A 13,327-nucleotide genomic window follows, 5' to 3' on the forward strand; every position below is an offset into this window, starting at 1 on the left:
GAGGGAACGAGAGGGGCAGAGGGAACGAGAGGGGGAGAGGGAACGAGAGGGGGAGAGGGAACGAGATTGATAGAGCGAGAGAGAAAGGGGGGAGATGGAAAGAGGGGAAGGGGGGGGGGACCGAGAGAGAGGGGATAGATGGAGGCAGAGGAAAGGGAGTGATTGAGAGAGGGGCTTGTACTACTGTAGCATTGCTTGTCAGTGGTGTATATAATCTGGGGCTGCTACTGTGCATGGACATGGCTGCCAGTGCCTCTGCACATTCCTCCGACGGACTTTTGGCGCCGGGGACGGTCAGGACAGGGGTGTAATAGAAGTAGGCAAGGGCTGTGATAGTGGCCCCAGTCCTCCCCTTCCAGCCCGGTGTCCGTGTCAGCAGCAATAGAGGGGGAGTTTAGATTAGTAAAATAGGTACAGTAAGACACAGGCAGCATTTGAGTGGGAGGAGAAGGAGAGCGGACCTTTTACTGGCCGGGAGACAGGACCCGAGTGACTGGCTGTGCAGTGGCCGTCTTCATACACAGGCTCTGGGACACTGGCGGTGGGCGGGCGAACAGGCGCAGCGCTGGTCGCGGCATTTAATGAGTCAGTGAGACTCATTGTAATGCCGTCCCTGAACCAGCCCCCACCGCGGGAACAGACAGCCCCCCTCTCCCCACGCCACAACGAGCTCTACCGTGCACCCGACCCGACCCCCCTCTCCCCGGCCACGGACCACTGGCAGCACTCAGAAGCCAAACCCCCTCTCCAGCCGCGGGTTACCCACTGTCACAGAGAATCGCTGCCACGGAGCTACGCTGTCATGTCCTGACTGGCAAGGCTCCACCTCCTGTTTTTAAAGCCTGCCGCCGGGCCGCCACGCCAATCAATCTGCCAGGCTAGGGATTGGCTGTAGCGGAGCGCGTCCCAGGGGACTCACACATGTTGTAAAAGTGAGTCCCTGAACATCAATACCGGGTAAAAAACACGCGTTTTTGCGAACACTGCTACCCCTTTCTGTCACTTATTCAAAATTGTTTCTTTTCCTAGTCTCTCTACCCAATCCAGATGCTATTAACAGGGCGTTATCCAAATGTATATGGGCCGGTAAACGTCCTAGGCTATCTTTATTAAAGTTACTGTAACTGCTGTTGTTAGGTGATATTAACCTCCCCAATGCTCAAGATTATGCCCTGGCGATGCATCTGCGATATGCACTGGATTGGGTAGGAGGTGCTGGTAATTTTGTCCACTTGACCCTGGATCAGGAATTTATCCCTGACAGCACTGTTTCTGCTTTATTACATATGTCAGCGTTTTCTTTTCCCATAGTTGTGAAGGATATTAAGTTCTAAAATACCCCTTGTGTGGCCTGACGTACCTCTCGTAGACGATTGCACTTATCACATACCCGCTCTTTGTTTCTACCGCTGGTATACAACCGTTATTTTCAGGATGGTAATGTGGATATGATTTTTAGGACTTGGCATTTCCATGTCCTCAGTACTGTGCACCAGTTTCTAGATGATTACCTTTCCTCTGTCATCACCCTATCCAGGCTTAAAGACTTTTTCCCTGATGTTCAGTTCCCAGTTTGCCTATTTTCAGGCCTGTAGCTATACAGTAGAAATACTGATAGAACTCCCACCAACTGACAGACCTAATTCTCTAGATGTCTTATTAAAATTTTGTGGGGGCGGACCATTTTCCAATTCACTGCTATATGACCAGGTTAGGAAGAAGTTGGATCTTACCAATATCACTATGGGCTTGACCAAATGGCCACAATCTATCCCAGAACTAATCCTTACAGGCTATAATTAAATCCTCTGTTCTGTTGAATAAGCAATTAATATCTACCTCTTTTGCAGAAATATAATACAAAATATTACACAGGGCATAAAATACAGCGAAATTACAACACGTAACAGGTGTAATGGATAACTGTAATTGTTTTAATGTGCCATTCGCCAGATGCGGATATCCTCCACTGCCTATGGTCCTGTGATATTGTCCACTCATTTTGGATTGATGTCCAATTTTATGTAAATGTTCTAAATATTCTGTTTACAGGGTCTGTGACCTGGGCCTTGTGGAACTATCATTCCCCCATCTATAATTCCTAAACCTGCGGCAGGTAATTGTTTGTTACTGGCAAAAGTAGCGGTTGTGGCCAAGAAAACTATCTTATCTAAATGGATATAGTCCGACCCTCTCTCACTATCACATATGCTCCCCAGACTCACCAATGTTTACCAGATGGATTGTGATAACTGTTCCTTGGATTTGGAATCTAGAGCACAAAAATTCTTTGATATCTGGCTGCCCTATATCTTTTCCTTTCCTTATCCAAAATGGAGAAGGCTCATATTTGTAAATTTGTTCTCCTGACCACGTGGTATAACATGGCGGTTCTGGAAGGAGACCCCCCCCTTTTTTTCTAATGACTTTCTCCAATAATATGCTTCATGTTCTTAATATTGAGATGGACCTCCTGTATCATGTGTTTATCTTATATGAAAAGTTACTTTAACTGTAGTTTTGCCTCTTGGGGGGACTGGTTACACCCTCTGTACTGTTGTGTTGTCTCACTACCCTTTGTGGACTGTTTCCAATTTTAGTGCTACCATGCATGCCTGTTTTTATACTATGTTATTATTAATAAAAATGTTTTAAAAAAATAAATAAATAGAGGTTGAGTTGGTCTCAGGAGCAGCTGGATCCTGTAACTGCAAAATCTGATTGACTGCATCAACAATAAGAGAAACTGCTGAATTAGAGTGGAAATCGTCCTCCCAAACAGAAGTGTCTTCCTAATCGCAATCCAATTCCCCGTCTTCCAGGGAGGAGGCAGCGGAGGCGGGATCATCTCCAGGAAAATCAAGAGGGGACTGAACAAAACGTGTCTTAGTGGCAGTAGCCCCAACTTACATTACCATTTTATTTAAAGAAGTGGCCACCTTCGAGAGACACCGTCCCATATTGCGGGCCCATAGTGGCTCTTCAGAAGGATCAGAAACAGGCTGCTGCTGAGAAAAGGGTAAAACACTACTAGCCTGAGAATGATTTAACGCTGCTATACTATAGACTGGCCCAATCAGGCATTTCCGTCTGCACGGTAGAAGATCCAGGCTGAAGGTCTACTAACACTTCTAATCATACTGCACAGAGTGACCATGGATTCACACAACCTTTTAGTAATTATTTACCACATTTAGCACAAGTAAAATAAGTAGCTGATCCCAGCTTAATTTGGGGAACCTTGTCTGGCTTCTCAATAATAAACAAAAGTATTCAATCAGTACAAAGACAATAGTCCTAAATCAATGTGGACAACTGCCCAAGTCCCTAGAAAGAGAATAGTGCAGTATATGTTGCTTATGCAATTGAATCCAGCAACCATTCAATACACTAGAACAGAAACTGTTTATCTGTTCGAGAGGTTAGGAGCAGACCCCAGTATTTGTGAAAAGAGAGGACAATGTAGATGTACACAGCGGCTGCAAAAACAGATTTTTGGGGTGTGGCCTAATTGTCTCTCAATCAAGCCATCAATCAATTGCATGTGGATGTAGCTGGGAGGCACCATGGCCTTCAGAGACTCATGGGACTAAGATGTACAGTTCAGAGTGTTGAGGGTGGTGTTAATTGGCCCTGTAGACTGTAATCAATTCTCCTGACCAGCCACAGCTACCGACAACCTTCCTTCTAACCGATCTGCATGCATTATGGCACTATGCTTGCACACCTCCTGGTACACAGAGACCCAGCCTTTTCTGAGAGAAAACAGGTGCCGGAGAGCAGTTTACACAGCTCTGGTAAGCAAGTCTATAGCTTACCTTCCTTTAGTGCCTCCTCAGATAGGTGTCTGGAATAGGCAGAGCCCAAGGGACAAAATGCAGTTTGATGACTCTCCAGAGGCAGCAGATAGAGGGTTTGCGTAAGCTCTGTGTCCCACTCTATTTAACTCCCACTCGGTCAGTGCTTGCCCACTATGGTTGCTACTCCTCTATGTTTAAGCTGGGAGACATGTTTGACGTTTCATTATACAGTACACTACTAAAAAGGGAGTTGAACAACCATCAACTACACTGCTAAGGTAATTACACCTTAGGTTATAACACTGAAATGTCGATATTTTAGCATGAGTACTGCACAAACCTGGTAATTATATTGTCCTTTTCTAGGATTGTGAGTGCACCGGGATATACGAATGGCTGTTGGAAGTGAAGATCTTGTTTAGGTAGTTAGGACTTATATAAATTTTTAATCGCTACTTGTCGGCCCTATATCAATATTCTTGAAAGCCCTAATCAAAATGATTCACGAAAGTATTTGGGGTTTTGAATACATTACAAAGCAGCTGCCGGGTTGAGGGTGCTGCCAAGCTGTCCGATCAGTGCTCCAACAGGTTTCTACAAGAATATTGCAGATATCTCCCATTAATTCCACGCAAATGTATTTATTGATGGAGTTTACTAGTATATGCAGTGGATGTTCTACAACTAGCATCACACTTTAATGTAAAGTTAATGGAGGACTACACGCGAAAAGTTAATGGAGGATTAAAGACAACTCCACTACCCATATGCATAGGCATTCCATTGTTAAGATAACTCGTGGAAAGACACACTAATACATGACCAATGCAATTACATTTAAGTAAAGAAAGACATTACAAACCTTTAAGTTCTTAATGCAGTTGGCAAGGTATTTTTTCACATCACTATCATTGCCTTCTAAAAGTTTTAAAGAAAGGTGGATAAGGTGCTTGAATGGATTTGTCTCAATTATATTTAAGTTTGTAGACACACAATCCAGTCCATTTGAGGATGTCTGGAGCTGCAATAAAAACCTGTAGATGACCAATAATTCCATTGTTAAACAAGGGTACATTTTTTATTTCATAATGTGTATATATATATATATATATATATATATATATATATATATATATATATACACATACAGTATATATATATATATATATATATATATATATATATATATATATATATATAACACACACATACACAATCATTGACATCCTGTATAAGAGACAGTTACAAATCTGGTTAAAAACTATTTTTTTTCATGTCAAAATCTCTGTACAGACTCCTGTTAGCATCTTCTTTGCGGCACAAGCAGCATGTTGAGGGCATAATCCTTTTCTTAGCACAGCATGAATGTTCCACACCAAAAGCAATCAATTTGTATATGCCTTCAAATAGATACCATGTCTAAACTTCTATCACTCTCAAACACTCAACAGCAACTGCTACAGAAAAATCCATTTATCGCCAAAGGAAAAGAACAGGGACGACAAAAAAAAACCCAAAACAATGTTGTAAATTTATTGGAGTGTATATATTGTTGCCCATGAAGAGGACATACTATCTGTACATTATCAGAGATGAGCACATGGCAATTGTCACTTCTAATTTCTCATCAAGCATCATAGTAAACATCATCCAGCCACATGAAGGATTTTTTTTTTTTCTTAAGGTGTTAAACATTGGAAGCATCATCTTTCACCCAGGGCAGAAACAAGTACTCTTGCAATCTTCTAGAAGATCAATATTAAGAGCTAAACACAATAAAATCTCGTACTTTACAGCAGACTCAAAGTACCTTATTTTTCAATTAACCAATTTTGACAGCATTATTTCAAATGTAATCTACTGTAAACTTCATATTTCCCTTAAACGGATTACAAACTAAAAACACACTAAGATGTATATTCAATTTAGGTCGACACTGCCGTCTTGTCGAAAAGACGGCAGTTTTCGACTTTTTCAGGTCGGAAGGGGTTCCGACCTATTCAGTCCCCAGCTTTTTTATTCGACAAGTCGGGGAATTCGACTTGTCGAATAGTACGTGAATTGGCGGTATAGCTGCCGATTCACGTGCTTCTGAGTGAAACGGGGCCAAATCCGACAGATTTTGGCCCCGTTTACGACCATCTCAGTTCAACTTTAAAAAAAAGTCGAACTGAGATGAGGGACCTGAGAGGAGGAGAGGGGGGTGAGCCGTGGGCAGACGGGGGAGAGCAGCTATACAGCACAGCGCTGCCACCCGCTCACGGCAGCGTCCACCCGGCTCCAGCAAGTGAGGTCCCGCTTGCTGGAGCCGGGTGGACGCTGCCGTGAGGTCTGGCAGCTGTGCCACATCCTCCTGCAGCACTGCTGTCTCCCGTCTCCCCGCTGGTCTCCCCCGTCTCCGGTCCCTCATTTCAATTCGAGTTTTTTAAAGTCGACTTGAGATGGTCATTGAATAGCCCTTGTCGGATCCATTCCGACAAATGCATGTCGGAATGGATCCGACCTCAATTGAATATACCCCTAAAAACTTACATTTCTACTGACTTTAACTTTATTTCAGAACCTGCAACATCAATAGCAGTCCCTTTAAAACTATGATCTTCTACACTTAACACTTGAGCTTTCATGCATGTCTTTGTGAAAGGCAAGTTGCAGATCTGCTGAATTAACATTGATCTGTCAGAAACACATTGCAGTTTTCTTAAGTAGTAAAGCAGACTACGTGAAGAGAATAGTAAACATATGAGCTGTATACGAATACAGATTGAGTATCCCATATCCAAATATTCTGAAATACGGAATATTCCGAAATACAGATTTTTTTGAGTGACAAAGAGATAGTGAAACCTTTGTTTTCTGATGGCTCAATGTAAAAAAACTTTGTTTAATACACAAAGTTACTAAAAATATTGTATTAAATGACCATCAGACTGTGTGTATGAGGTGTATATGAAACATAAATGAATCGTATGTATGTACACAAACTTGGGTCTCATCACCATGATATCTCATTATGGTATGCAAATATTCCAAAATACGGAAAAATCAGATATCGAAAATACTTCTGCTCCCAAGCATTTTGGATATGGGATACTCAACCTGTAGTACAAAATACAGGTTTAAAACGTGGAAAGATACGGTAACATTAGTGAACCTTCTCTAAGGTAACAAAGTGAAAAAGACATCTGTACTGCATTATAGTTATTTACAGAGGATCTTTAGTCTACGGTCAACAGCTAGTGGTTTGTCACCAGATTTTTTTACCGAGAAGCGGACATACTAAAAGCTAGATTTGTCCCTTCCAGCTTTAAATTGCAGATTTATCATGATTACCACTGCCAAACCTAGTCACACTTAAATGTTGATGTAAAGAATAAATAAAACTTTTGCAATCACTGCACTGATTTTCTGGACCACTATTTTATGATTGAGAACAATTAAGCTAACTTAAACCAAAATTAAAGATCTAAAATTAGTTCCAAAATCATAAAAAATTGCCAATAAATACTGACATGTTACAGGTAAGAAGAGTAAAAGAAATATGTACCTAGGTACAGACTTGTCTTGCTCAGATATGCATTGCTCCAAAAGGTCTATGAATCTCTGGGGAAATGCAGAAAATTCTACTAGTAATCCTTGCTGGTTTTTTAAGCTAAGGTGAAAAAAACAGAAGGGAAAGAAAATTATGAAAACAAAGCCAAGAGCATAAACATAAACATTAAAGCTGTTTAAAAATGTAATTATGTAATCATAGTGCAATATATGACATCAGATTGGTTGAAATATAGTCATTAATTGAAAGGTTTAGGTTGCATAAGCATATTCTGAAAAAAGTCACCAAGATAAATCAAATATTGCACCCTTTGTAAATTTACCTTTGAAAATCTTCTTCCCCTAGCGTGAGATTGTACAGAAAAAAAGGATCTGTGTCATCTGATAGTCGAACAATTAGGTCCTAGCAGAAGGCACAATACAGATAGGATGTTATTAAAAATATTTGTGCGAAGGTTAACCTAAATACTTCCTTAGAATATAAAAATACATGTGAACAAGTATTGTACACTTTCCAGGTAATTCTTTTTATAAACCAATATTAGGGTGCTTGGTCATAGCACTCACAAATATTTCTAGAAAATTACCAGAAAAGACCTGCACACCAAAGTATGATGCAAAATCAATAATTATTAATTGGTGATATACATCTCAGTACAGCTCAACAGTTCTTATGCCACAAGTCAATAAAGTGCAGTGTACATAAGCAAAATATGTGCAAAAAAGATTATGTTCTAAATTCAGCAGCATAAATACTTGCAAACTTCATAAGAACCAATTGTCAGCCTGCTTCAGTGTATGGCCGTATCTTACTCATGGGGCATTCTGTATAATATATATACATACATACACACACACACACACACATGTATATTTATAATATACACACACACACACACACACACACACACACACACACACACCTGCAACAAATTTATTTGGATAACCACCCAACAGATTGCAGCTTGTGATTGTTCTGATTTACACAAACCTCCTCCATAGACATTTCAAATTGGTTAATTGACTTTATTTACTGGATCTGTATTACAGATCTGTTAGTCACAGGAAAACCAGTAGCCCTGGGTTCCATATTTGGCATTGGTCACTTAGAAAAATATTACGCTATGCTGTGGTGCAGCATCATAAGTAGTACAAAGTGGAACAATAATCAAGAACCATTCTATCGATGTGTGATTCATTTTTTTCAAAGCTTCCAGTGAATATAGAAAAACAAACGGAAAAAATCCAGCATTTCATTCTTAAATTTAAACCCCTATGGAAATGATGGTAATGATGGTTAATTCTATCACTGTATATCATACCATGGAGGGAAGAGATTAAAGTTACATCATCAAATAAGTCACATGGCATACACAGATGAGCCGGCCTCATTTTCTCAACGGACTACAAATAATGTGAACCTACCTTTTTATGTACTGGGTTTGATGATGGATGCGTTTCAACTGTCAGCCTGACACTGGAGCGTCTGTAGCAAGACAAAGGTGATTTGTGTTTATTAATAAAATGAAACCGGATACAGGTTGAGTATCCCATATCCAAATATTCCAAAAATAAGATTTACTTACCGGTAAATCTATTTCTCGTAGTCCGTAGTGGATGCTGGGCACTCCGTAAGGACCATGGGGAATAGACGGACTCCGCAGGAGACAGGGCACTTTAAGAAAGAATTTGGATTCTGGTGTGTTCTGGCTCCTCCCTCTATGTCCCTCCTCCAGACCTCAGTTAGAGAAACTGTGCCCAGAAGAGCTGACAGTACAAGGAAAGGATTTTGGAATCCAGGGCAAGACTCATACCAGTCACACCAATCATACCGTATCACTCGTGATAAATTTACCCAGTTAACAGTATGAACAACAACGGAGCATCAGATCAACCCTGATGCAACCAAACATAACCCTTATTTAAGCAATAACTATATACAAGCATTGCAGAAGAAGTCCGCACTTGGGACGGGCGCCCAGCATCCACTACGGACTACGAGAAATAGATTTACCGGTAAGTAAAATCTTATTTTCTCTAACGTCCTAGTGGATGCTGGGGACTCCGTAAGGACCATGGGGATTATACCAAAGCTCCCAAACGGGCGGGAGAGTGCGGATGACTCTGCAGCACCGAATGAGCAAACACAAGGTCCTCCTCAGCCAGGGTATCAAACTTGTAGAACTTTGCAAAAGTGTTTGAACCTGACCAAGTAGCCGCTCGGCAAAGCTGTAATGCCGAGACCCCTCGGGCAGCCGCCCAAGAAGAGCCCACCTTTCTTGTGGAGTGGGCTTTTACTGATTTTGGAAGCGGCAATCCAGCCGCAGAATGAGCCTGCTGAATCGTGTTACAGATCCAGCGAGCAATAGTTTGCTTTGAAGCAGGAGCACCCAGCTTGTTGGATGCATACAGGATAAACAGCGAATCAGTTTTCCTGACTCTAGCCGTTCTGGCTACATAAACCTTCAAAGCCCTGACCACATCTAGTAACTCGGAATCCTCCAAGTCACGAGTAGCCACAGGCACCACAATAGGTTGGTTCATATGAAAAGATGACACCACTTTTGGCAGAAATTGTGGACGGGTCCGCAATTCTGACCTGTCCATATGGAAAACCAGATAGGGGCTTTTATGTGACAAAGCCACTAATTCTGACACACGCCTAGCCGAAGCCAAGGCTAATAGCATGACCACCTTCCACGTGAGATATTTTAACTCCACCGTTTTGAGTGGCTCAAACCAGTGTGACTTCAGGAAACTCAACACCACATTAAGATCCCAAAGTGCCACTGGAGGCACAAAAAGGGGGCTGAATATGCAGCACTCCCTTTACAAACGTCTGAACTTCATGAAGAGAAGCCAGTTCTTTTTGAAAGAAAATGGATAGGGCTGAAATCTGGACCTTAATGGAACCCAATTTCAGGCCCAAAGTCACTCCCGACTGTAGGAAGTGAAGGAAACGGCCCAGCTGGAATTCCTCCGTAGGGGCATTCCTGGCCTCACACCAAGCAACATATTTACGCCATATACGGTGATAATGTTTAGCCATCACGTCCTTCCTAGCCTTTATCAGCGTAGGAATAACCTCATCCGGAATGCATTTTTCTCCTAGGATCCGGCGTTCAACCGCCATGCCGTCAAACGCAGCTGCGGTAAGTCTTGGAACAGACAGGGCTCCTGTTGCAACAAGTCCTGTCTTAGAGGCAGAGGCCACGGGTCCTCTGTGAGCATTTCTTGCAGATCTGGATACCAAGTCCTTCTTGGCCAATCCGGAACAATGAGTATTGTTCTCACTCCTCTTTTTCTTATGATTCTCGGCACCTTGGGTATGAGAGGAAGAGGAGGGAATACATAGACCGACTGGAACACCCATGGTGTCAATAGTGCGTCTACAGCTATCGTCTCTTGACCTGGCGCAATACCTCTGTAGCTTTTTGTTGAGGCGGGATGCCATCATATCCACCTGTGGCAGTTCCCACCGACTTGCAATCTGCGTGAAGACTTCTTGATGAAGTCCCCACTCTCCCGGGTGGAGGTCGTGCCTGCTGAGGAAATCTGCTTCCCAGTTGTCCACTCCCGGAATGAACACTGCTGACAGTGCTCTTACGTGATTCTCCGCCCAGCGAAGAATTCTGGTGGCTTCCGCCATCGCCACCCTGCTCCTTGTGCCGTCTTGGCGGTTTACATGAGCCACTGCGGTGATGTTGTCTGACTGAATCAGAACCGGTTGGCCGCGAAGCAGGGTCTCCACTTGACGTAGGGCGTTGTATATGGCCCTTAGTTCCAGGATATAGATGTGAAGGCAAGTCTCCTGACTTGACCACAGACCTTGGATGTTTTTTTTCCCTGTGTGACTGCCCCCCACCCTCGGAGGCTTGCATCTGTGGTCACCAGGACCCAGTCCTGAATGCCGAATCTGCGGCCCTTGAGAAGGTGAGCACTCTGCAGCCACCACAGGAGAGACACCCTGGCCCTGGGGGATAGGGTGATCAGCCGATGCATCTGTAGATGTGATCCGGACCACTTGTCCAACAGATGCCTTTGAAAGGTCCTCGCATGGAACCTGCCGAATGGAATGGCCTCGTATGATGCCACCATCTTTCCCAGGACTCGCGTGCAGTGATGCACCGATACCGGTTTTGGTTTTAATAGGTCTCTGACCAGTGTCATGAGCTCCTGAGCCTTCTCCATCGGGAGATAAACCCTCTTCTGGTCTGTGTCCAGAATCATGCCCAGGAAGGGCAGACGAGTCGTAGGAATCAGCTGCGACTTTGGAATATTTAGAATCCAGCCGTGCTGTTGTAACACCTCCCGAGAGCGTGCTACGCTGATCAGCAACTGCTCTCTGGACCTCGCCTTTATGAGGAGATCGTCCAAGTATGGGATAATTGTGACCCCTTGCTTCCGCAGGAGCACCATCATCTCCGCCATTACCTTGGTAAATATTCTCGGTGCCGTGGAGAGATTAAACGGCAACGTCTGGAATTGGTAATGACAGTCCTGTACCACAAATCTGAGGTACGCCTGATGAGGTGGATAAATGGGGACATGAAGGTAAGCATCCTTTATGTCCAGAGACACCATAAAATCCCCCCCTTCCAGGCTTGCGATGACCGCTCTGAGCGATTCAATCTTGAAATTGAACCTTTTCAGGTATATGTTCAGGGATTTTACATTCAATATGGGTCTGACCGAACCGTCCGGTTTCGGTACCACAAACATGGTCGAAGAGTAACCCCTTCCCTGTTGAATGAGGGGAACCTTTACCACCACCTGCTGAAGATACAATTTGTGAATTGCAGCTAACACTATTTCCCTCTCTAAGGGGGAAGCTGGCAGGGCCGATTTGAGGTACGGTGAGGGGGCATCTCTTCGAATTCCAGCTTGTATCCCTGAGACACAATCTCTATTGCCCAGGGATCGACCTGGGAGTGAACCTACTTGTGGCTGAAATTTCGCAGACAAGCCCCCACCGGGCCTAGCTCCGCCTGTGGAGCCCCAGCGTCATGCGGTGGATTTAGTGGAAGCCGGGGAGGACTTCTGCTCCAGGTAACTAGCTGTATTGTGCAGCTTCTTTCCTCTACCCCTGCCTCTGGCAAGAAAGGACGCACCTCGTACTTTCTTGCCTTTTTGTGATCGAAAGGACTGCATTTGATAATACGGTGCTTTCTTAGGTTGTGAGGGAATATATGGCAAAAAATTTGACTTTCCAGCCGTAGCTGTGGAGACCAGGTCCGAGAGACTGTCCCCAAACAATTCCTCACCCTTGTAAGGTAAAACCTCCATGTGCCTTTTTGAGTCGGCATCGCCTGTCCATTGCAGAGTCCACAGGACCCCTCTGGCAGAAATCGACATTGCATTAATTCTAGAGCCCAGTAGGCTAATGTCTCTTTCAGTATCTCTCATATATAGGACAGTGTCTTTTATATGCCCCAGGGTCAGCACTATAGTATCCTTGTCCAAGGTATCAAGTTCCTCAGATAAGGTATCTGTCCATGCTGCTACAGCACTACACATCCAGGCTGACGCAATCGCCGGCCTTAATAGGGTACCTGAATGTGTATAAATGAACTTCAGGATACCCTCCTGCTTTCTATCCGCAGCATCTTTTAGGGTGGCCATATCCTGTGATGGTAGGGCTACCCTCTTGGATAAGCGTGTTAAAGCTTTGTCTACCCTAGGGAAGGATTCCCAGCGTAACCTGTCCGTTGGCGGGAAAGGATACACCATAAGCATCCGTTTGGATATCTGCAGTTTTCTATCTGGAGATTCCCAAGCCTTTTCACATAACTCATTTAACTCATGTGAAGGGGGAAAGGTCACCTCTTGCCTTTTTTCCCCATACATATAAACCCTCTTGTCAGGAACTGGGGTTTCCTTTGTGATGTGCAACACATCCTTCATTGCTATAATCATGTAACGGATGGTGTAAAGATATAGGCAGGGGCTAATACTGTATTTGTGTTTCAATCTTT

The 13,327-nt window shown here is 43.5% G+C and overlaps 1 protein-coding gene across 2 annotated transcripts in view; it reads right to left on the minus strand.

Moving 5' to 3' along the window:
• LOC134893764 (spindle assembly abnormal protein 6 homolog) overlaps positions 1-13,327 on the minus strand; it is a 331,182-nt gene that overhangs the window by 190,704 nt on the left and 127,151 nt on the right. For both annotated transcript variants that reach the window (XM_063913711.1, XM_063913710.1), the window contains exons 2-5: positions 8,778-8,838; positions 7,676-7,755; positions 7,348-7,452; positions 4,663-4,834 (exon numbers count right to left, since the gene is read on the minus strand). In XM_063913711.1, the coding sequence (XP_063769781.1) occupies positions 4,663-4,834; positions 7,348-7,452; positions 7,676-7,755; positions 8,778-8,838 (418 nt within the window). The remainder of the gene's footprint in view (positions 1-4,662; positions 4,835-7,347; positions 7,453-7,675; positions 7,756-8,777; positions 8,839-13,327) is intronic.

Source organism: Pseudophryne corroboree, chromosome 1 (genome assembly GCF_028390025.1).
Source record: "Pseudophryne corroboree isolate aPseCor3 chromosome 1, aPseCor3.hap2, whole genome shotgun sequence".
Taxonomy (NCBI): domain Eukaryota; kingdom Metazoa; phylum Chordata; class Amphibia; order Anura; family Myobatrachidae; genus Pseudophryne; species Pseudophryne corroboree.